This window comes from Ambystoma mexicanum, chromosome 13, assembly GCF_040938575.1.
Source record: "Ambystoma mexicanum isolate Mex_15411 chromosome 13, UKY_AmexF1_1, whole genome shotgun sequence".
Taxonomy (NCBI): Eukaryota; Metazoa; Chordata; class Amphibia; order Caudata; family Ambystomatidae; genus Ambystoma; species Ambystoma mexicanum.
The window spans coordinates 518,694,273-518,717,403 of record NC_090938.1 but is presented as its reverse complement, the minus strand read 5'-3'; the positions used below and the strand labels follow the sequence as shown (position 1 = coordinate 518,717,403).

Here is a 23,131-nt window from a genome sequence, read left to right as displayed (position 1 = left end):
TAAGTACTGGGATCAGTGTACCATCAATGTTAATATGCGAGTAGTCCGGGTGGAGAGTGCTTATTCTATTTTGGGAGCCCACAATGAGGACCTCAGTTTTCTCATCGTTAAGGCAGAGGCTGTTGAGGGCCATCCAGTTTTGGATTATAGAATATACTTTGTTTATGGTGACGGTGTCTTGGGTGTAGTCGCCAGTAATGGGAATGAGGATCTGGGTGTCGTCTGCAAAATTGGTGTAGATGACACCCATATCGTCTAAGGCCGAGAATAGGAGTTTAGTATATGCATTGTAGATGGTGGGAGAGAGGCAGGATCCCTGGGGGACTCCTATGGGTACTATTATGGGGTCCGCTGCAAAGTTTCCGATGGCACCTCTGGATGTCCACTACTTGGTGGGCAGCTTAAAAGTAGGGATTCTGATAGGTTGGCTCTCTGCTAACTAACCATCGACATATGACAGGTCGTCAAGATATGGAGAGAGGCCAATGGACTGTCCTTTCTTTCAGTTTAGTTACCATCCCTCATTCTCAGACCATGAGACCAGGCAATCCCTTTGTACTTGGCCTTGTGTGACACCTCGTGTCTGTGTGCGTTTAGGGAGTACTGCAGGTTTCTTATCATAGTTGGCTTCTAATGAATAGTTTTTGTTCTCCAATTGTATGGGTTATATGTTAAGACAGTGTGTGAAATTAACTTGCCTCCGATTTATTGGGGTTTCAGCTAATATTAATGTGTGTCAGATTTCCTGTTGCTACCATCAACACTTTTGAGTTTTTCTTCATTGAGTCTTTTGGCTTACTGTTTTGCTGCGCCTGACGTAACAAAGGATGGTTGTACTCTTATAAAACTTTAATCTGTGAGTATACTGCTTGCGTCTTGGAATTGCGATCTCGTGCCTTCGTTCAGCCATTCCCATCCTCCCTTATTTCACTCTAAGCTTGTTACTAATTGCCAGCTACTGTCTGAGCTCTGCACAGGTATGCATTTCTGTGGATTCGGCTTTGAGCTCTCTCGACGTCTTGAGGCCTTTGCTTATTTAAAGACATGGTGTGGCTTCCATTTTTAAGAAGATTGATGACCAATTACTCTCTTGTTTGTTAGCGAACTATATATGCATCATGTTAGTGTTCTTCATGTCTTGTGGGGGATATGTTACTGTTCTTCATGCCTAAATGCATATATTACCTACTGTACATATTCTTCATGCAGATTGCATGTTTGCTTCGTATCTAAGGCATGTGCTATTACTGCAAAAATGTTAATTTGAATGCTTTTGCCATCTCCCGCACAGGGTTTCCACATCTTGCTGCACCTGCAAGGAATAAGGGTGGTAGGGTTGTCTCATTGAATAACATCTCTCACCTTTGTGATATTGGTCCGGGTGAGGGGCAGAAGCTATAGATGACATATTTATCTGCCTCTCAACAGTTTCCTGAATTGATGTATGAAGATTTCTTGGATTTTTATTTTATTGTACATTGATAACGTGCTTAATACCAGCGTGTGGTTTCTAAGAGCCGGATCGGTATTCAAATTTGTGTTGCTCTGTGTTTTGCGTCCAAGACAAACGTGATGCCCCCAAGTTATCCTTCCTCCCCGCTTAGTATCTTCAGGTATTTTCAAAGCGCTACAGTATAGAAGACTATAGAAGGGGAGAAGATGGAGATGAAAGAAAGGGTCTGATGTTGGAAGTGAAATCAGGAGGTGGCTGAGTTGGAATCGAAGGAGTCCAGGGAAATTGAGATTATGACAAAGCAAACTCAGTACAGTATTCTGCTTCCCCTGCAATGTGTGAGGAGAGCACCCCCCACCCCCCTGTTCTCTCGCTCTTTCTCAATGTGTTAATTTGTCTGGAGAGATCAATGACTAATGCTATAGGTAGGAAAAGCAGGTGCTACTGCAGAGGCTGCACGCCACCACCACCCCCCGCATATAGTCTTTCTCCACACCTGCCTGGCTTTGATCACCGCACCCATTTCGCCACAGAGTAAGACTTCATAAGACTATATACTTGCATGATACACTCCCAACTACTGTACCAATTGTCATAGTCATATTTGTGCAACTCTCATTGTCTAATGCCAATAATCTCGTTAGCATCTCACGGTACGAAACATTGTTTCGAGGGGATTGGGTCCTCCGACGTATTCCACATCTCTGACAGTAATGTCCACAGCTGTGGGCTTGGGAACATTTTTCGACGCTGGTGTCCTACGTCGATGACGTCTATACACTGTCCCTCGAAGGCCTCCATCGAGAGCCGACGTCACCGGATGTTATAAGTAGGACGCACAACGCCCGTAACCTCAGTTCCGTTTTTTCCGCGAACGTGTTCGCTTCGGAATCTCGGCGCACCTCGGTTCTTCTCCTTTGAATCAGTTCTTCTAACTTTGTAATTGAGAATATGTCTTTGTCTTCTTCTACCCCGAAGTCGGGCTTCAAGAAGTGTCGGGACTGCACTTCTAAAATGTCCCTTACGGACCCGCACAACGTCTGCTTCTGGTGCCTTGGAGAGAGCCACACCACCGACGACTGCGATGAATGCCAGTCCTTGACATCGAAGGCCTTGCGGGAGTGGAAGTTGTCTGTAGGTAGGGTTTACAAACCCTGTGAATCGAAATCCGCTGGACTTTCTAATGACGATTTGAGGAGCGGCTCTTCGTGTCGGTGTAAGTCCAGGGGGTCTCGGTCTCGGAGTGGTTCCCACCATTCCTCTGCCTCTTCTAGGCATTCGCGGAAGCGCCGTCACCAGTTGCCTTCCCCGTCCTCGTCGGAGGACTCCGCCAGACGGCGGGTAGCTTGTCCCAACAAGCATTCATCGCCGGCGGAATGGGACGCATTTCGCAAGGAGACTCCACAAGTGGATCTCTTCGCCACCAGTGTCAACCGGAAGTGCGAAAGATTCTGCTTGTGGGAATTTCCTCCAAGAGGAGCGTTGGGGGACACATTCATAGTGGAGTGGTCCTTCCCACTGCTGTACGTGTTTCCTCCAGTCCCCGTCATTCCGCAAGCGTTGCGGAGGTTACAGATGTTCGGTTCCCGAATGATCCTCATTGCTCCGGCATGGGCCAGGAGAGTGTGGTACACGGACCTTCTTGACATGTCCATCTGCCCTCCACGCTGTCTTCCCTACCGAGACGATCTGCTCTCACGGGAGGGGGGTCGGGTTCTCCATCCCGAGGTCAAGTCCCTCAGCCTTCATGCTTGGTATCTGAAAGTTTGAGGTATAAGGATTGGGACCTCCCCGAAGACGTGATGGAGGTGTTGCTTTCGGCCAGAAGTCCCGCAACAAAGTCCCTGTACCGTTGCCGTTGGAAAAAGTTCTGCGACTGGTGCAGGGTACAGAATGTGGATCCTTTTCAATGTTCAATTCCTGTGGTTCTGTGTTTTCTGCTTTCATTAGCCCACAAGGGCCTGCAAGTGGGTACCATTAAGGGTTACCTGGCAGCGCTGTCCATGTTTAAGCGCTCATCTGAGGAGTGTTCTTATTTTAACATTCCTTTGATTTCTCAGTTTCTAAAAGGGCTAATTTATGTGTTTCCACCGTCACCTTTCCAGGTGCCGGGATGGGATTTGAATTTAGTTCTAAATTTCCTAATGGGAGCTCCGTTTGAGCCCTTACATTCTTGTCCATTGAGACTGTTTAAGACTGTATTTTTAGTTGCGTTTACTTCCGCTCGCAGAGTGAGTTACAGGCACTTTCCGCCAAGCCACCTTTCATGGTGTTCCATAAGGACAGGGTTGTCCTTAGGGTTCGTCTTTCTTTTCGTCCAAAGGTTCTGTCGGAATTTCATTTGAGTCAGAAGGTAATTCTTCCGGCGTTTTATCCTCCTCCGCTTCCTGGTAAGGAAGAGGAGAGGCTCCATAGGTTGGATCTTAGGAGAGCTTTGAGTTTCTATCTCTCACGGATGTCCCGGTTCAGAGTGGATGATCAGCTCTTTGTTGGATACGCTGGAAGGCGTTTAGGTCAAGCTGTTACTAAGCAGACCTTGTCCAGATGGATCATTTTGACGATCTCTGAATCTTACCGTTTGGCAGGTATGGCCCCTCCAGTAGGCGTACGGGCTCTTTCTACTAGGGGTGTCGCTGCCTCCACTGCTCTGCAGAGGGGTGTTCCCATTCATAATATCTGTGAAGCAGCCACATGGGCCTCTGTCCATACTTTTGTGAGACACTATTCCCTGGATTCCATCCATGGGCAGGATTTGGCCTTTGGTAGGGCGGTCCTCTATTCAGCAATTTCATTGGACATTCTAAAATTCTAAATTCTTTTCCCACCTCCATACGTTGGTACTGCTTTGGGAGTCTGTCGGAGATGTGGAATACGTCGGAGGACACAATCCCCTCGAAGAACAAGTTACTTTCTTACCTGGTAACGTTCTTTCGATGGGATGTTCCTCCGACGTATTCCACATCGAACCCTACCAGCATGCCTCTCTACAGAATTCTTATGCGATTGCAGTTTACGTTTCCGCAAGGCTTTCTGTATTCATACTGGCAGAAGATTGGTGCCACACGTTCTGGGAGAAAACTACAACCGAGGCTACGGGCGTCATGTGTCCTACTTATAACATCCGGTGACGTCGGCTCTCGAGGGACAGCATATCGACGTCATCGACGCAGAACAGACACCGAACATTTTTCCAAAGCAGCACAGCTGTGGACATTACTGTCAGAGATGTGGAATACGTCGGAGGAACATCCCATCGAAAGAACATTACCAGGTAAGAAAGTAACTTGTTCATTGCGCACGTGCCCCTGCAGCTCTTCAAAATGTTATATGCCAATGTATACTATCACATACTACTCGAATTAGCATTGCGTGTATTTCCAGTTCATACATGTTGCATTTGAATCCTGACTTGTGTGCGCTCTGATTTTGTATGCCCTAACTAGCATTACCTGCACCCTCTAACTGTGCCCACAACTGGTGCGCTCTACTATCATGTCCAGTATCTTACGCCCGCTCCAGCATTGATTGCACTGTGACTTAACGTGCCGCATATGATTCCAGATTTGTGTTCCATGTTTTTTACACCTAGTGCCTGTATGCATTGTCTGCACCCTCAATCTAAGTGTGCCCCGCATACTTGGCACCTGTGCGCGAACTAGCAATGTTCTTTCTCTGATTTTAAACAGACCTCACACCAGCTTGTTCTGAGCCCGTCCGTGCCATTTTAGTGTGCACCCGCTGCTCCATGAACCAGTATTAACTGTATTTTCAGTCCACTAACCCACATATGACCACCAACCTGCTCATATCATTGGATTGAATAGAACTAGCGCATGCCTATGTGACTGCATCTTGAATTTGAAATCTGTTATTAATGACACTACAGCCTAACGCGCTCGCACTGCATATGCCCACTCTCCATAACAGGCCTGAATCGCCTCTAAGTTAGCTGCCATAATCTACACACTATTACAGTGTATACCTGCTCCTCATACTACACTGCCTGCCATTAGTGCTTGGCATCCCCTTTTCTCCATGTATCCAGCCTAACCTACGTATGAACAGCATGCAGAAATTGATGTGCACATCACTAAGCATGAGCACTAAGCGCCCCCCTAGCACACAGCATTTCACCATCTACCTGCCTGCCCTCATGCCAATATCCCAGAGCCAAACTCGCTCCCACTTGGACCACAATACCGTAATGCACCAGCCCTTTGGCTTGAACATTTCACCACCAAACCTACACCTAATCAACCCTGTACACTAAAGCACAGGAATGCCAGACTAGGCACTAGATTCCCATCTACCGCATCAGCACAGAATCCCACTGCTATCACCAATGCCTGCATTACCACCTCCAAACCAGCACACCTCTCCTGTAATTATACCTTCCATACAGGACATCACACCCGAGGAAAGCTCCACCACACCCAAGACCACACATGCCTCCTGCGTTAAGGGTGCTCTAATCAACGCTAGGTCTCTCCCAGCAAATGCCCTAGACATTGCAGACTATATTACCAAGCAAGACCTTGATTTCCTAGCCATTACGGGGACATGGCTATATGCTGCATCTGGACCAGCTCTCTCGCTAGCCATCCCCACAGATTATTCCATCATCAGATGCGACAGAATCTCCAACCAATCTAAAGGCGTAGGTGTCGCCTTCATTTCTAAACCTGCCTTAGGCCTTGGACCTATACCGACCCAGATCTTTCAGCTGAACCACTATCTGTCAAATTACCAGTCACTGCTACTCAAACATTCACCTTGCACTTGATCTACAGGCCTGCGGGACCAACTTCCTCATTCGAAGAATACATTACCACCCCCCTCTCCACTAACACCAAGCCTAGTGCACAAATCATTTTATTAGGTGACCTCAACCTTTCTTCTAAGATGACAATGACCCTAAATCGCTACACATTGCCAATGCCCTAACGGAACTAGGCTTCATTCAGCGTATCCAAGAACCTACCCACTCCAAAGGCAGAACACTCGATTGGATTGCAGACCTCAACTGCAGTATAAACATCCCTTCCAACACCCTGTGTACCTGGGCAGACCACCACATGCTCACATTCACCATTAAATCCGACGGCTGTCTTGCCAAGCAGAATATCACCCGTCCATGTACACCAGAAATAAAAGGGACATAACCAGTGAGAAATTGCCTCCACTGATTCTACCTATACTAAACATTGCCGCTGAGTCACATACCGACCCCACAGCGCTAGTTGATATCTATAACCAAACTATCCTCAAAGCTATCAACACCATCGCCCCACTTAAATTATGAAAACCCAAACCACGAGCACATCTCAACTCCTGGTTTACTCTGACCCTTAGGGCTCTACGCAAGGAAAAAAGAAATGCAGCGGCCCTCTGGAAGAACCTACCTTCTGCACCTAATAAGAATAACTTCACTCTAGCATCTCTCAGCTACAAAGAGGCAATCCTCCAAGCCAAAAAAGACACCTATAACACTAGAATTACCCAAGCTAAATCGAGTACGAAAGAACTCTTTTTAAGATACTGAAAGAACTAAAATCACCAACAGCACCCCCTGACTTCTGTACCAAAGATATTACCTGGTGCTCCAACATCCAAAAAGCACTTCTAGACAAAATCAGCATGCTCCAAAATAAAATTGAATCCAAAAAAAGCAATTTATCATCCGACTTACACCAAAGCCCTTCAGCTAGCTCATTTACTTCCCCCCTACTTGTAAACAAGCCATTCAACTTCTGACCAATCTCCACCAAAAATGTAGAAAACATAATCCTTAAACTCAAACCATCTAATTGTCAGGGAGATGCCCGTCGAGCCCCCATCATCAAGGAGGCAACCAAATAACTAACTCCATTCATCACGACCTGTGTTAAATGAGGCATTAATAAATGCCTCATTTAACACAGGCATAGTACCCGATAACCTTAAAGGCGCCTGGGTTCTACCTTTACTCAAGAAGCCTTCATTAGACCCAAGCATCCCCACCAACTATAGGCACATCACTATTCTGCTAAAAATCCTGGATAGAGCAGTTTACCTGCAGATCCAGGATCACTTAGTATCTAATAACCTCCTTGGCATCAGGTTTTAAACCAAGACACAGACCTGAGACAGCCTTAATCAATCTTAAAACCCAAATCGAAGCTTTAAAAGATAATGTTAAGCTGGCCCTCCTCCTCGACTTGGTCAATCACTGCATACTATGCAACCATCTGACCTCTGCAACTCACTTCTCTGTCAAAGCTACCACCTGGATCAGATCCTTCCTTGAGAACAGATCCATGAGGGACTTCTCCCCCATAGCATCAGCAGAACCAGCTCCAGTTTTGTTTGGAGTCCCCCAGGGTTCATGTGTATCCCCAACACGTTACAACGTGTTTACGAAGCCCCTCATCGATATCCTCGACCATTTGGGTGTACTCTACCCAAACTATGCAGATGACGCCCATATTCTCATTCCCATCACGGGAGACACACAAAGTAGACTCTAAGGCACTCAAAGCAATTTATGGTGTCATTCAGGCTTGGATGGCACAACATGGGCTCTGTCTAAACGACGATAGCAGAGCTACTCCTCCTTGGCACACAACTCAGACTGAATAAGCTAGATCCTGACTTTGACTCCTTCACTATTGATGGTAACATCATTAAGATATCCAAGAACACCAAAACTCTTAGCATTTACCTTGACTCCACCCTGTCACTAACGAGACAAACCGCAGCTATAACCTCATCAGCGGCCTACACCTGCAAACTCATTGCAGCCTGCCACCCTTTCCTAACTGCCGCCAATTGCACCACATTAGCTAGAACACTGATTATGTTGAAACTTGACTACTGTAACGCACTGTATTTAGGGACCTGCCAACGAAACACCAAGAAATTACAAGTCATCCAAAACAATGCCATTAGAGCAGCACTGAATATTCCAAGAAATCTCCACATCTCTGATACTAGACGCAACCTTCACTGGCTACCCGTGAATCAAAGAATTGTCCTCAAATCTTTATCACTCACGCATAAATGACTAACTGTGCACCTAGCTACTTGTCCTGGCTATTCGTGCGTAACACCTCTAACCGACCCCATAGAGCAGCACAATCTCATTGCATTACGATACCAAGGTTCAAGCTTCAGAAGGCTGGAGGGAGCAGCTTCCCTGTACTAGCCGCAAAGCTTTGGAATTCCCTACCCATCTCACTCAGAACTGAACCCTCCTTTCATGCCTTCAGAAGCAAAGCCAAAACTTGTCTCGCAGCGAAAGACCGGTAGTTATCACACTCGCAACTAACATTATACCTTATACCCTGTGTCAATCCCTAACCTATAATAATTCTCCATCGCTGAACTCTGTAATGTATATACCTGCACCCTGTGTACCACCATAAATACCTATGCATCACTGTAAATACTTTTGCAATATTGTAGTACCTGCTCAAATGTTAATGCCCATATGACAATTGTAATTTATTTAAATATGTGTAATCCTTTTAATTTTCTCGCTAAATGACAACTGTAAATTATGTAAATATATGTAACTTTGCTGAAGGAATGCGCCCAGATGCCCTTGGGCTTGGAGCGCTATACAAACAAAATACAAATATGTAGACTGGGCAGAGAAGGGCGTTAAAGCTTGAGGCCACCCTCCCCAGAGTGTGTCGGGCATCCAGACCTAGGCTGCATATTCTGATCCTAAGCTGCTTGGGCGTCTGTACATGTAGAGGCACCATTGCACAGTTGTCTGTGTTCAAGGAGGCAACTGGCCATGGCTATGTGAGATGGAAACTGGGGGCAGCAAAGAGTTACTGAACCTGCCACTTCTGGCTTGAGTAAAAGAGGGGCACAGTAATGTTATGCCATAGCAGTTATGCGTATGAAACTGCCTATGGTCTCGTAACTGTGGATGAGCGCGAGTTGCTACACAAAACTGGTATTTCGGTAGGCCACAGTCTGGCATTGCATGCAAAGCCATCAGTTAATTTACAAAATGTTAAAGCAGAGACAGATGTCATGAGCAATTGGCTCTACCTCGTAGTCTGCTGCTGTATGTGGAGTTGGTGTGGTGAACTGTGCGAGTAGCAAAAAATTGTGTGTTTGGAGGGGGATGGGGAACATGCCAAGGCCCAGTGAATAGTAAATTGGGCTAACCAAAAGGCAATTGGTGCAGACTTGGACAGAGTGTGCTTACGGATCCCATACAGTTGGAGGTTCTTCCTTTTTTGTTACGTCAACATTGCAAAATCAGGGGCAATGTGGCAGTTGCAGTGTTGATGGTTAATGTGCTGCGCTAAATTAAACTATGCGAGTGGGGGCCAGTGGCAAGTTTGAAGTAAGCTCTGGGATCCCATGCAGTCGGTTAGAATTGCAGACTTTGCCAAAATGTCACTATTACATGGGGCTGGCAGAGGCGATGCAGGACTGGGTATTGTGCTGTTTAGAGAGCATGTTGGCTGACGGTATGATGGTTCCCTTTTGGTGATGCAGTCTGTTATACGTTTCCTTAGAGCATTTGGAGCAGATGGTGACACTCTGTGGGGGATCCGTGGTGAAACAACCTCATCTGTTCACACACGACCAGGTAAGTTGCACTGGTTAATTCGAAGCACCCCAGTCCAATCGAAATGTTTCTTGCTTTGTTTTTCACACCTTCTTTAATTGTGCAATGCTTTTAGTAATGGCCACATCTTCATGATACTTAAATTGTGTGGCAACAAGCCCTCCCAACTACGAAAGATTGCATTTTACATGAAATATACAATCCTCTTACAAAGTATGGAACGTTGCGAAACTGTAGCAGATTTGTTTGTTTAATAAATCCATGTCCTGATAATACAGGTTTTTATGTAGCGTTTCATGCGGGACCGCTTCCACTTATTACCCAATGTAACGGTCCTCTGTTTATCAACCTTCGAAGAATGATAGGCTGAGTAGCCCCTTTTGGGATTGATAGTTGGAAATGCAGGGTGGCCCCATGTCGGAGGTATGTTCCTAGCTCATGAACTATGCACCTGCTTAATTGTTGAACAAGTAGATTGCATGATACCCAGATCCTATTTTTCTTGTTGTGGTGTTTGCTTTTTTAACCCATCCTTGGTATCGGATGCTTTCTAGAGGTCCCATTAACTTGGTGAAAGCCAGCCAAGTCTTTGCAACTCCTCCAATGCATTACTTAAATGTACGCCCAGGACTGAGGGCGATTTCCTGGAGGCATTCAATCATCCTGACTAATCGCATTCTCTCAACCCCTCCCAGATATTACAGCCCCAAGAGTCGGCAAATTGTATAGGTTTGCCCCAACAGATTTTACTAACCGTGACCCAGCAGGTGATTGGTACCAGTTATGCCCCACTGTAGTAGTAGTGACATCCCATCAATCATTTTGCATGTAATCGCTCACACAGCAAAATGTCCTCAATGACTGCCTTTTTCATTCAAATGTGCGCCACCTTTTTGTCCATCTGCATTATTCTACTTGCCTGTTTAAAGCAAAATCCAGGCACCTATTTCTAGTCAGAGTACCCTCTAGTTGGTCCCCCTGAGTCCCCTTTATGAATTGTGCCCCAAAATTGTTTGCATGTAAATCGCACCATAGCATTTGATAATTGATTGCAGGACATAAATCGAGGAACCCCGCAGGTGGTTTTGTCACCCCTGTGTATTTTTGAGCACTGAAAAAAAAAAATCCTACCCCCCTTCTTGGTGCCAAGGCAGGAATTTGATCCTAGGTCGCACGGGACCGGGAGGCCAGCCATTTGGCTACAAGATAACACTAATTGCACAAATCAAAGTTGTAAAATGTCTTGTATTGAGATTCTGCTATGCAGGACATGTTGTTACCGATTCTTGGACATAAAAGATGCACATCTTGAAGACGATCATGGCTAATGCCAAGGATCAATTTTTTTCTTACTTTACCAAGGCCTGCGCTTCCATTCTCTTGGGTCTGGACCTACCGTTTGTCGAGCTACTTGAAAATCCTGAAAGAGTAAAATGTCGTTTATATAAACAGGATTGGGCTTTTAAACCGGATGCTTTACATTCTTATCAATCCTCGTCTCACCTACAATTTGATAACAAGGTCGTCAAAATCATGGCCCCTTTTCTATCAATGGATCCCCATCCATCGGTTAGGGGCTCGTTCAGCCGTTTTAGATGGATTTTGTTTCCAACGCAAGAACTATTGACACTCTTTGACGATCGTTCTCAACTGTCCACTCTTTGACGTTTTGGCAATCATACTCTGTGTTGAAACCCTAGAACATCTGATTATACTTTGTCCAGAGTTGAATGGAAACCGAGAAATATAACGAACTATGACATTCCTGAAAACTGATGAGATACCATTTTTGGCATTTGTGTTTAGCAGGTCGGACTACATCAACTTTGTTAGCAGTTGTGGTTTTTTTTTTTGTCTCATTGAAGCTTGAATTAATTTTGAGTCACCTTTGTATTTTTTATTACACATTTTAAAATGTATGTATTGATGATTGTATATTAATGAAATAATTGTATGCTGTTGTATTGACTTTATATGATAAATGCTTCTTTTATATTCACTTTTAATCTTTTGTCAAAGGTTTGAAAAATAACCAAATAACAATTAAAACATTTTTTTTTATATATAGTGTTGGGAAGGAGAGGGGGTCTTCCAAACCCCCATTGGCGATACTGAATGAGAAATAAACGCTGAGAGCACATCCAGGAGGAGGGGCGGGGGGTGCAGATAGACAAGGGTGCACAATCACCTTATGGCATGCATTGCAAGCTATATGGTAGATGCAGGGGTGAATGCCATCTCAGCGAACGGCAGCCATCTTAGAATTTAGGCCCTGGCGCAACGAACAGCATTGTGGGTGTTAGTATTAGATCCCTTGCATGAGCACGAACACCACCCTACCCTGGCCAGGTTTCAGAAATCAATAAAATCCTCCATTGTCCAAATAGTTACAAGCCCCCATGCCCTGGGAAGAATGCGCCCTGCAAGGTCATGAGAAGGGCGCAGAGCGCGTCTTGGAAGTACCATCCCACGGAATAGATAGCGAGGCCTCCCTTTCCCCTAACGATGCCCACATAAAAAATACAGCCTCGCAGTGCTTTCATCCCAAGACCCCCTGCATGCCACTGCACCATCCAAACCCAGACCACGACCATAAAACTTTTACACCCCTCGATCGATCACAAAGATCAGAAATATTCCCATATGATCAGTCCCTATACATGTAGAATTGTACTATATGTAATTACGCCATTATTGATGATTGTGCTTATAACGTGCTGCACATGCCTATGGAACTCAGAACATTCGGCTGCGGCAGAGTTCTTTCTGATTCACTTCTATTTTGTAGAAATAAATACTTGTCATCCTCGCAAGCGTTGTCCTGGGCCTTTTTCTCTAGCCTTTTTATCTTTAGCGGCTGTATTTTTTCTGGTGTGAGCATGCAGGGGCGTGCCTTCATTTGGTGACCCGTGAGGTGTGAAATATCGCCCCTAAATGCCAGAAATAAAGAGGGCAGAGTGATTTGTAAAGTCCCATTTAAGTCTAAAGCCAGCCCAGAAATGGTGATGTTGGACATGAGGCCTATTGAACTAAAGACAGGCCTAAATCTCAAATGAAGGAAACGTTTGCATGGAAGATCAAAAGGGCAAAGATATGCGCAGTGCATGTCAGCAAGGAAAATAAATACATACATGTGGCTGACAATGCTGTTTTACTAAATCCATGGAAAGCTACACTTTTTGCTTAATGAGAAAGATAGCTGTGTACATTAGCTTTAATGTAATACCAGATAGTGCTCCAGCAATCTCAAGTGAAACCAAGCTTATTGCAAGTATAAAATAAAAAACGTCATTTTTGCTCCTCATCCAAATGACAGTATGTTAATAGAAGTGGTCACTTGGTTTCAAGGTGAACATGGTTTTCTCAAATAACTGCCCTATACATTTGGACAATTCAGAAGTGATACTCCTGTCTTTTGCAACTGTGAGATTAAAGAAGTACATTACACATGGGTGTGTATGTCGTGGAAAATACATTGTGAGTTTAAAAGCCATTTCTTGCAGAATTGTACATGCAGCTGGGCAATTCTCCTGAAAATAAAACTTAACCTCCAAGACCTTTCCTCTGCTGGTCCTGGGGAGGGAGGTCTGGTTGTCAACCATAAATCGGGTCCATTGTTTAAAAAAATATAAAGCAATACACTGCCTAGATTTAAACCACAGTGGAAATGGATAAAGCCTTGCCTGTTCTTTCAGCAGAAGTGACCTTGAGGTCGGAACTCCTCCCAAATTGTACATTAAACTCAGCCAGCGCTATTACAAGGCCAAGAAGGGATCGGAAATAAGCATGAGTCAGCCTCTGGCTGGTCACATGCTTAAGGGGAAATGAAACTTGGAGAATAAAGGTGAGTCTGGAGTTTAGTTAATAGAAAAATATATATTATTGCATAAAAAGGGCAGCGTATATGCCACAATGGTCATTTCAGACTTTTATTAAAGGTGACATTAAGCCCCTTTTGAACCATGCCAAAACGAATTTTGTGTGATAAACATAAGAGGTTTTTAAGGAAAATTTGATTTGGGCCTTCCCTTGATTCCGAGAGATTTGAAAGTTGGTGTGATATGATAGGTTATTTATAACGCGTTTAATACCCGGAGAATTCTAAGCGCGGACCCAGGGATTGAACCTGTGGTGCTCCGTGTCTTGCTTCCAAGGCGAGCACGTTGCCCCCGAGTTATCCTCCCGAGACGAGTGAGGGTGAAGGACAAAATTAACATGGGAACTATGAAGTGGCATATTTTTCACTGATACGGCTACTGAGTAAATGAAGAAAAAACATCTCTGCATAGCAAGCGCATGCCGACTTCAGATTAGTATCATCTGATTGGCCTTAAAATGGAGTTCTTAAAAATATATCCATACATGTAAAGATTTGAAAAATTAGGGTACTTGCCATTTTGGATTTTCTGAGTTTAAACAGGCCGAGCCCACATATCAGTTTTGGATGAAAAAGCTTTCTCCTCCCACAGCTTTCCTAACTCACATCTCCTTGTCCTATTGGCACAGAGGTGGGAGGTGGTTATAGAAAACCAACCAATCCCTTTCCGCAGGAATCATAACCAGTTGGTGATGTCATTTGCCCTATAAGTAAACCCGTTTGCATTAGAACTAGGCTTTTTCCACTTATTCCAGGAGGTAACCTGCTGCTGAACTCTTGCGAGAAACACTCAAGTAGAGAGGCCCCAAATCTTGTATTGGAGACAGGGACCAGGAGACATAGCAGTTGACTGGGACCCTTTGGAGGAGCCAGAGGGGACTATCCTTGGCTGACACCCTTGCTGTTCCAGGGGTGCCCTGCTGTTCGCTTATTCCCAATACAAGGCCTCTCCTGTAAGTAAAACCATCCCAAAGCCATAGATTGTGTAGGCCCTGCATTTTCTCTGGTATTCTAGTATTTCCCCATAGTAAAATATCTTGTTTGTCTGTGTAGATCCTTAGCATATTTAAATAAAGTAAATTCCCCTATAGAAATCACGGGATGTGTTTTGTTAGCATTCAAAACTAGCAAGCTGTTCCCAGTGTGTTTTGAGTCGTTATAGACATTAAGATTTGCCAAACGAATTGATCCAAAAACCCTGTTTCCACATGAGTGTGCAGGGTGCAAAACACAATTCCCCATTGATCCCCTTAAATAAAAAGTGTGAAGCCTTGTATTTCCTTTGCATGTGTTGTAGGAAAAACAAAATTGCCCCTTTGTTCCCATTGTACTCTGACCCTAACCACAAAGCTCTGCCTGTCCTTTTTCGGTGTAGCAAAAACAATATTTTCCCATTGAATCCCTTTTCAAAGAGTGCATTTTTTACCAGAACCCCTAAACGAGATTTTCCCATTGTGTTCCCACTCTCCGTCAATTCAGAGGGGCCAAGTCTAATTGAGGTTTGGAGGGTGGGGGTTGCTGGGAGAAAAATATTCTAACCAAATCAGCAATCACTGTTTTAAATTGTTATTTTTCTGTATTGGCAGGTGATTTGAAAAGAAAGCTGCAGGACATTTTGACTGCAAATCTCAGTATTATCTCCGTTTTCTGTTCTTGTGTTGCCACAGCATTGTTGACTGATGTTATTCTGTTTGTCAAATTTGGTTTGAATAAATCTATATTCTTACTATACGCAGGCCTGGTTCCTAGACCATTGTGGCACCAGGTATTTGTTGGGATTGGGTGCTAGATGGGTTGGAGGCCTTACCAAACTAAACCAACAAAATAAGAGTGCTTTGTTGTGAGCCACCTTGATCGGTGGGAAAGGAATTCCCTGGGTTGACTGTGACCACGTAATAAACCGCCACACCTCGACTTGATCCCAGCGACCCCATCACTGACCGAGGCTTCCAGGCTGCTTATCCCACCTGCAGCGACCACTCCCCAGCTGTGTCATTCCCAGAGGTGTACATGAGCCGTTTTCACAGAAGTCCTGTATTTCAAGTGGGTTGCGGCTCTGGGTAGATGCAGGACGTTGTTGGAACCCGTGACGGCGGAGTTTTGGTGAACACGCACATGTGAGTATACCCTTAAAAGTGATAACAAGTAGGGGAGTGGTATATGGGGAAGAATGCGGTGTGCGAGTGAATGGAAGACAAGGTTGTTTTTATGGTGTAGGTGAGAGTTTTTGCATTTCATTATTATTGATTTTTTTAGGAGGACATTACGGAAAGGAAAACGGGAGTGTAGGGAGCCTCCCTTAGTGAGGGGAGAAGGTGGTACCACTTATATTGTGTAACGGAGGAAAAAGAGATAAATAGGAGCCTCGCATAATTAGTGGGCTCAGATACAGTAGAGGTTATTTTAGCTTATTGGTTGTGTTTTGCGATTTCTTCTTGTGTAAGGTGAAGGCCCGAGGAGGGGTGGTGTTGAAATAGGGGCTGGTTTTGATAGCGAGAGTGGTTGCTTATGAAGGGGAAGAGGAGGGAAAGTAACTTGGGCTGACTGGGAGGAGACAACAGCAAGTAGATGTTTTGGCTGTGGCATCTGCAGCGTGTGATTAGAAGCGTAGGGATGCTTTAGAGTGCACACATCGCTGCAATGGGAGGGGAGACCCCCTTAGAAGTAAATGTACAAGGCCTTTCCCTTGTGTAGAGAAGTAACCAAATGCCTCTACAGGAAGTCCCGCCCCTCCACTGCTTGTATGTTGCAAACTTGAAAATCCACTATGCTTGACATCTGTAGTTTTGACCATACCGTAACAAGTGTTTGGGAAAAGGTATCTATTAAGAAAACCATAATGTATGTATGCCTGAAGAGATGAAATCTCTTGGAAAAGGTCCCCAAAGGAATATGAAAACAAAAAAAGGAGGAGCTGGTGATATCGCAAGAAGTGAGTGACGCACTAAGAAGATAAGCTGATGTATGGACCTTATAGAAACTAATGACGAAATAAGGAATAGTGAACGTTTTTATGAAGAAAATAAATATTGCGTGTGTGTGTGTGTGTGTGAGAGAGACACGCACTGTAGAAAATGCAAGCCGTTCAATGAATGTACAGCCGCTGCAATGCAAGTAGACTAGGTGATTATAGAAGCTAGCTATACGTAGTGAATAGACTGCAGGCGAAGCCGCCATTATATAGTGTCTGAACATCAGTGTCACAAATTTGGTAAGTTCAAACCCACGGAGAAAGGATGGAGAGCTGTGTCGCAGCAAAGAATTAGCTGGAGATCATGGACTTGAAGGGTGAAGCTGTTTGGCCTGATATTAAAACTGGAGCAAGCCAAGGCCGGTTATCCATGAAGCACAGAAACTGTGAGACGCTGAATCAACCTTGAAGGTGCAAAGGAAGAACACTGAGTGCCAAGTTTATTAATTCAAGACTATGAATTGCTGCAAAATGGGCCGAATTGCGGTCTCCCGTCACTTGGACGAAGGATGGAAATAGGAGTTGGGCAGGCAGACCAGAACTGTGATAAGCATGTGCCTGTACTCCCTTATATTCCCAGAGATGAGAATACATTGCAAGATAAAGTTCAAAGGCAAGTCTTCATGGTAGAAGGCATGGGCAATGAGAGATGGTAGGCTAATTGGGTGGGAACGCAAAGTCTTGTCCACCTTCCGGCAACTGGGTATGAGCTTACGTGATGCTAAGGAGCCAAATGTTCCAGACATGGCACAGGCATGCCAACCAATTGTAGAGGGCCATATAATTAAGGGCCTTCTAGTGTAAGAGCCAATAGTATTCTGTGTACTCAATAAGTGTTGAGGAGGACTTGCAGGCTTAAGTTGTCCACCTGACAGTAGATGTCCTATCACAACCCGACCCCGTATAGAAAGCATACCTAGATGTTCCCATTGAGCCAACCAAAATCCCTTGTAGGGTTTTCTCATTTGCCACGTAGAGTGACTTCACTTATAACAATATTTTTGTATAAGTGTGTTTTTATGAAAAAATGTATTGAGCTCACGCGAACTTCCGTCTATGTCCGTTGTAACTCCCTGTTTTGGACAATTGTTTTTAAACAGTCAAATTGGACTTTGCTAACTTCCTGAGTCAGTCTGATTATTTGGTGTAAGAGTTACTCTGCATCCAACCCTTTGCATGACATGTTACTGATTTAGGACTTTAAGTTCACGAGGTAGCTATGTTGGATGGTTCTGCCCATTAACCTGTTAACTCCAGATTTTCGTACAGTCGGGCATCTTCCACCATTTAGCTGGAAGATTGCAGGGTTTCCTGTGGAGAGCGGCTGAATAGAAATCTTGCAAGAAAATCGAGACATGGGAAGGGTCCCTCTTTGATGAAATCCCTACCTAGTTTCCACAGGCGCTTTGTGGACGGAAGGCGAAAGTGGTCGGTTGTAGGAGATGACAATACCGAGGGCCTTGAGTCAAACAACCGAATCGTGAGTAGATTGAGGGGAATGGCAAATTAAGGGGACTGGATTGTGGTAATTTTAAAGTAACAGGAAATATTGTGTGAAGGGATAGAAATGGCACCGAACGAGTCCTGGCTCAAGGGAATTTTCAGAAAGGCGTCTCATGCTCCAGTCGGAGTCTTTAGGCCACGTGTAAACGGGTTTGCATAAGGAGACGATTTAAACTCTAACGGATGTAATTGATTAGACTCAAAAAGAAAACATTGTGATCAATGGATATTTTTAGTATATGTGTAAAGTCGACTAGTCTGTCTTGTTTAAGTAGAAATATTGAGGAGGCAGTAGAAGCTGAAATTATTGTTGAGAAGCTAGAAGTAGATAACTTAGTGGAGAGATTGCTACCAATCTTCAGACAGATAATTGAAAAGGGTAGAGGTTTGAGCGGCGATTGTTGGAGTGCGCTCATATTTGTTTTAAAAGTATTGAAAAACGGTGAAATCGGTTTTATAAAATCTACTAAGTATTAAGTCACAATGGGAGATATGCATTTATGTAAGACATTGCCAAAGCACATGCCCAAGCTCAAACAGTATAGTGCGGAATGGGTGCAAGGCACAGCAGATAGGATGTTAATTCCATGGCCTCAAAGGGGGATCACTGTCAAAAGCGGTATTGCAACACATGACCACATACTTGCACGTTGCATTCAAGGGGAAGAAATTAGAGAAAAGATTAGCTATTTTACAGCCTTGTAAAATGTACCAGGAAGAGCGGAAGATCCACCCACCCTAGGAGTGGATGCTTAGCCAGCATAAGGAGTAAGGTGTCGAGCATTTGGCTCCCCTTAGCTCGCCTGACGTGAAAGGCGTTGATATGGAAAATGTAGGGTTGTATCCATTAAAGGAACTGACAGCGGCGGCAGGGTATAGTAATCTGATATACGAACCGCCTGCGTAAAGCAGTGACGATAGTCCAGAGGAGAGTAAGGGAAAAGAGATCTTTAGAATCATACAAGATAAAGAGAAGAGTGAGCGATCGAATGTGCCAACAGAAATAGAAAGAGAGATTAAGAGATGGAAAGGAGAAAAAATAAAGCTGATTATTACTCAAGCTAGATAAGAAAAGCATTGAGGAAGTAAGGCAAAGGGAAGACAAAGATGAACAGGAAAGAAAAGACAGCGAACGTGAAAAAAGATTGAAGGAAGACAAATACAAAAGAGAGCGGTGAGAACAGATGTATCAGGAGGAGCAACAAAAGAAACGGGGGCAGAAGAGCAAAGGAAATATGATGATAGAGCGATGGAAGATAAGAATAGAAGGGAAAGGAAGAGAAGAGGAAGCGCAGAAATGTAGGGACAAAAGAATACAGGGACGAAGAGAGGGGGATGAAAGAGCAGAAGTGAGGAGAGAAGAGATGAGACAATAGGAGGAGAGAATCGAAAGGTGGGTGACAAAACGAAGGGCACTAGATGAAGTATTAGAACGAAAAAGGAGACAGCGGGATTCTTAATCTATCCTTGTTCGAAGGGAGCCAGTAGGGCAGAGTCCAGAAATACAATGGGACAGAATACAAGAGTTTCTTCCGATGAAGGAAGTAATGCCAGGGGAATCTAGAGTAGCATTAGAAGAGGAAAACTTTGACCTAGGAAGCATCGGAGATGGGATTGATGAGGCCTATCAGGAATTAAAGGGAAGTGGCAGCTATGAAAATGGAGGGAAAGGGGATGCGTCCCCAGCATTTAAACTACGAAACGAAGAAGAAAATCAGTTTCGTCGAGAGCATAGAGCCTTGTTCTGAAGTAGACTGAACCTAGACCAGGGTGAAGGGGAGAGTAGTCGTACTTCTTGGGGACAAGACATGTCAGACGAAGAAAGAATCTTTCCGTGGCGTCGGGGGGGAGCGCATGCACCCCTCAAGGCAGCTTGCAGACAGATAAGGAAGTAAGATGGTCGGATCTGGAACAACCGAAGGACAGGGTGCCAGATCCCATACTATATCCAGAACGTCCCTGAGGACGATCGTATAGTGAGAAGGGAGAATCACCACCATATGTGAGCCGGTTAAGATTACCAGCGAGGAGATTGTCAGGAATTATCGTCCCCGCCATGTATAAGCAGACAATGGGAGCCGACTGCAAGTTAGGGTTACACAGTTTCCCTTACTGGAAAAAGGGGGAGCAATACCATGGCCGCAGATGGACAAGGATAACTTAAGGTGCAAGCTCCCGAGTTTGACATCGGGCACTGGGAAATTTATATTTGAGTTAGCAAAGACGACCGGAGGAAAAACGTTGCCCATAGGGGACATAAAGGGTCTCTTGGCAGCTATCATTGGAGAGAGAGAGCTGATGACATATGGTGGAGAACAGGATATGCAAGTGTAACCGGACAAAACACTGCACATGATGGATCGCCGTTTAATATTTGTAGAGCAGACGTGCAGAGGCCTCACATGCCGACCTATCAGATATGGGTGCAATTATGACACGTAAAATGAAGGTAAATGGAGACCCTATTGCTTATATTCAGGATATTCATGAGTGGTGGCAACTTGACACGGAGTCGTGGAAAAAAACAGTGGCATTATTTTACCACATTTTATGTCGAGGGTTGCCCGAGCCAGTACAGAGACAAATGAAGAAACTGGTGGGAATGTAAGCCAAAATGGAAGCTGGGATACAGTTGACAATAGTGCATCACTGTCGGCTATTGCAGGAGAAAAACAAGAAGAAAGATGAGGCTAGGAAAACTGAGGAAGCCAAATTAGTTTGGAAGAAATTGTCAAAATACACCATACAAGTGGCGGCATTGACAAGCGGAGGAGGAGTGGGGATGCACAAAACAGTGGGTGCATCGCAGGCAAATAATCGGCGCCCGATGGACCAAGGAGGGAATGGGTTCATGTCATGAGACAGAGGTATGGGATATAGAGCAAGAGGTGGATTTCAAGACAATCGAGGTGGGTTTCAAAATGTGCAAATGAGAATCGGGCTGTGCAAGGAGTATTCAACCAAGGGGGACTAGTCAGGCCGTCTCCTCCCGTATGTTCGACTTGTGGGATGACAGGACACATTGCACGCATATGTGTGAGCCAAGGGAATGTACAGAATGGACAGTTTGTCAGTCCAGAAAAAGTAGACACCCCTCAATAATGGAGGCAATGTATTTTGTTGGCCGAAGACCAACCGCCTCATGTGTTTGGTATTAGAAATAGAGATCCATAAGCTTGATTAAAGTGCGTCCATTTTGATGTGACTGAAACCACCATTTGGTTTAACTTTCACTCCTTGACTTCTGTTGAAACTGCTTTGCTGAAAGCTTATTCTGCACTATTACATTATTGTTCATGCATAGAGCAAGGCCGCAAGATACTTGTTGAAACATAACGCAGGCGACCCAGACAGCAATGCCCGGTCTCCTCTCTCACAAAGCCTTGGAAGTAAGCAACAAGGCATTTAATCATTACACAGGTCTCGCTCATGCGGTAGAAATGGTAGAAACAAACAATTAATGGCTTGAATTATTCTCTACTTTGCGGCCCCCCCGTCCCCGAGCCCTGGAGAGCGAGTTGACCCCTAATTCACAAATAGAAACTAGGAGATAGCGAGGCCTGGAATGTGTCTCTCCCCTGCTCGCAGCTTGCTTGCAAGAACAGGAGCAATGCGTTCTCTAAAACAAAGAATTGTGTCTGCAGTCTCACAAAATTGCAAACTGTTGCTAAATGAATGTTTAAAGGTGTCGCACTCGTCACAATTGTCAATCGTCGAACCCAATTCAAAGGAAATACATTATGGGCCATATTGAATATGTCACCGCTGATTGTAAAAATGCTCTTTTTGTATATATGTAACTGTTGTAAAATCCTCGCTCTCTTGCGTCCCTCGGGGTCTGGAGACACACGTTGCGGGGTGCGAGACCCAGTTGGGGACAAGGGCGCGGGTGTTGGCGTCCCGCGGAGGGGCAGTTTGGCCCAGGAGGGCTCCCATACTTGCGTGCTAGCCACGCCCCCTCCACTACTTCCCCCAGGACTCTCGGCCCGCCAGGGTGAAGCCCGCGGGGACAAGGGCGTGGGTGTTGGCGTCCCGCGGAGGGGCAGTTTGGCCCAGGAGGGCTCCCATACTTGCGTGCTAGCCACGCCCCCTCCACTACTTCCCCCAGGACTCTCGGCCCGCCAGGGTGAAGCCCGCGGGGACAAGGGCGCGGGTGTGGCGTCCCGCGGAGGGGCAGTTTGGCCCAGGAGGGCTCCCATACTTGCGTGCTAGCCACGCCCCCTCCACTACTTCCCCCAGGACTCTCGGCCCGCCAGGGTGAAGCCCGCGGGGACAAGGGCGCGGGTGTTGGCGGACCCGTGGAGGTGCATCTTCTGGACTTTGTCCCTTTGACTCTGAGGCGGTACACGGACACAGTGTTTTTGCGGTGAAGAGGGAGGCTCGGCCTGGATACATCTGGGAGAAGAGGGTGAAGTAAGTGCAGGCGAGGGACTGTACGAGGAGCTGTTTGCCTGTGTGTCTTGGACAAGAGGGTAGAAACACTGGGGTGGACCTACTAAACTCGCAATGTCACTCCTCAAGTCCCTGAGAACTTTGAAAGCTCAGGGACCACCAAGGAAACCCCTCCCTCCATTACCAGCTCTCTCACCCTTCCCCCTCCCCTCATTTTGTTCAGAGGTTCTTCTCACCCGCCAAACGAGTGGTCCCAAACCCAAGCGAAAGGTCCTGGCTGTGAAGAGGTTTTGCTCCCAGGGTCAAAAGGGGGCGCCAGCCAAAGCTCCAATCCCGGATGTGCAAAACTCTGTCCTAATTCAT

At 45.3% G+C, this 23,131-nt stretch overlaps 1 protein-coding gene across 3 annotated transcripts in view; it reads left to right on the top strand.

The window, feature by feature from the left end:
• The window catches only part of BRCA1 (BRCA1 DNA repair associated), a 560,494-nt gene that overhangs the window by 501,776 nt on the left and 35,587 nt on the right, over nucleotides 1-23,131 (top strand). For all 3 annotated transcript variants that reach the window (XM_069634200.1, XM_069634199.1, XM_069634201.1), the window contains exon 21: nucleotides 9,973-10,046. In XM_069634200.1, coding sequence (XP_069490301.1) covers nucleotides 9,973-10,046 — 74 coding nt within the window. The remainder of the gene's footprint in view (nucleotides 1-9,972; nucleotides 10,047-23,131) is intronic.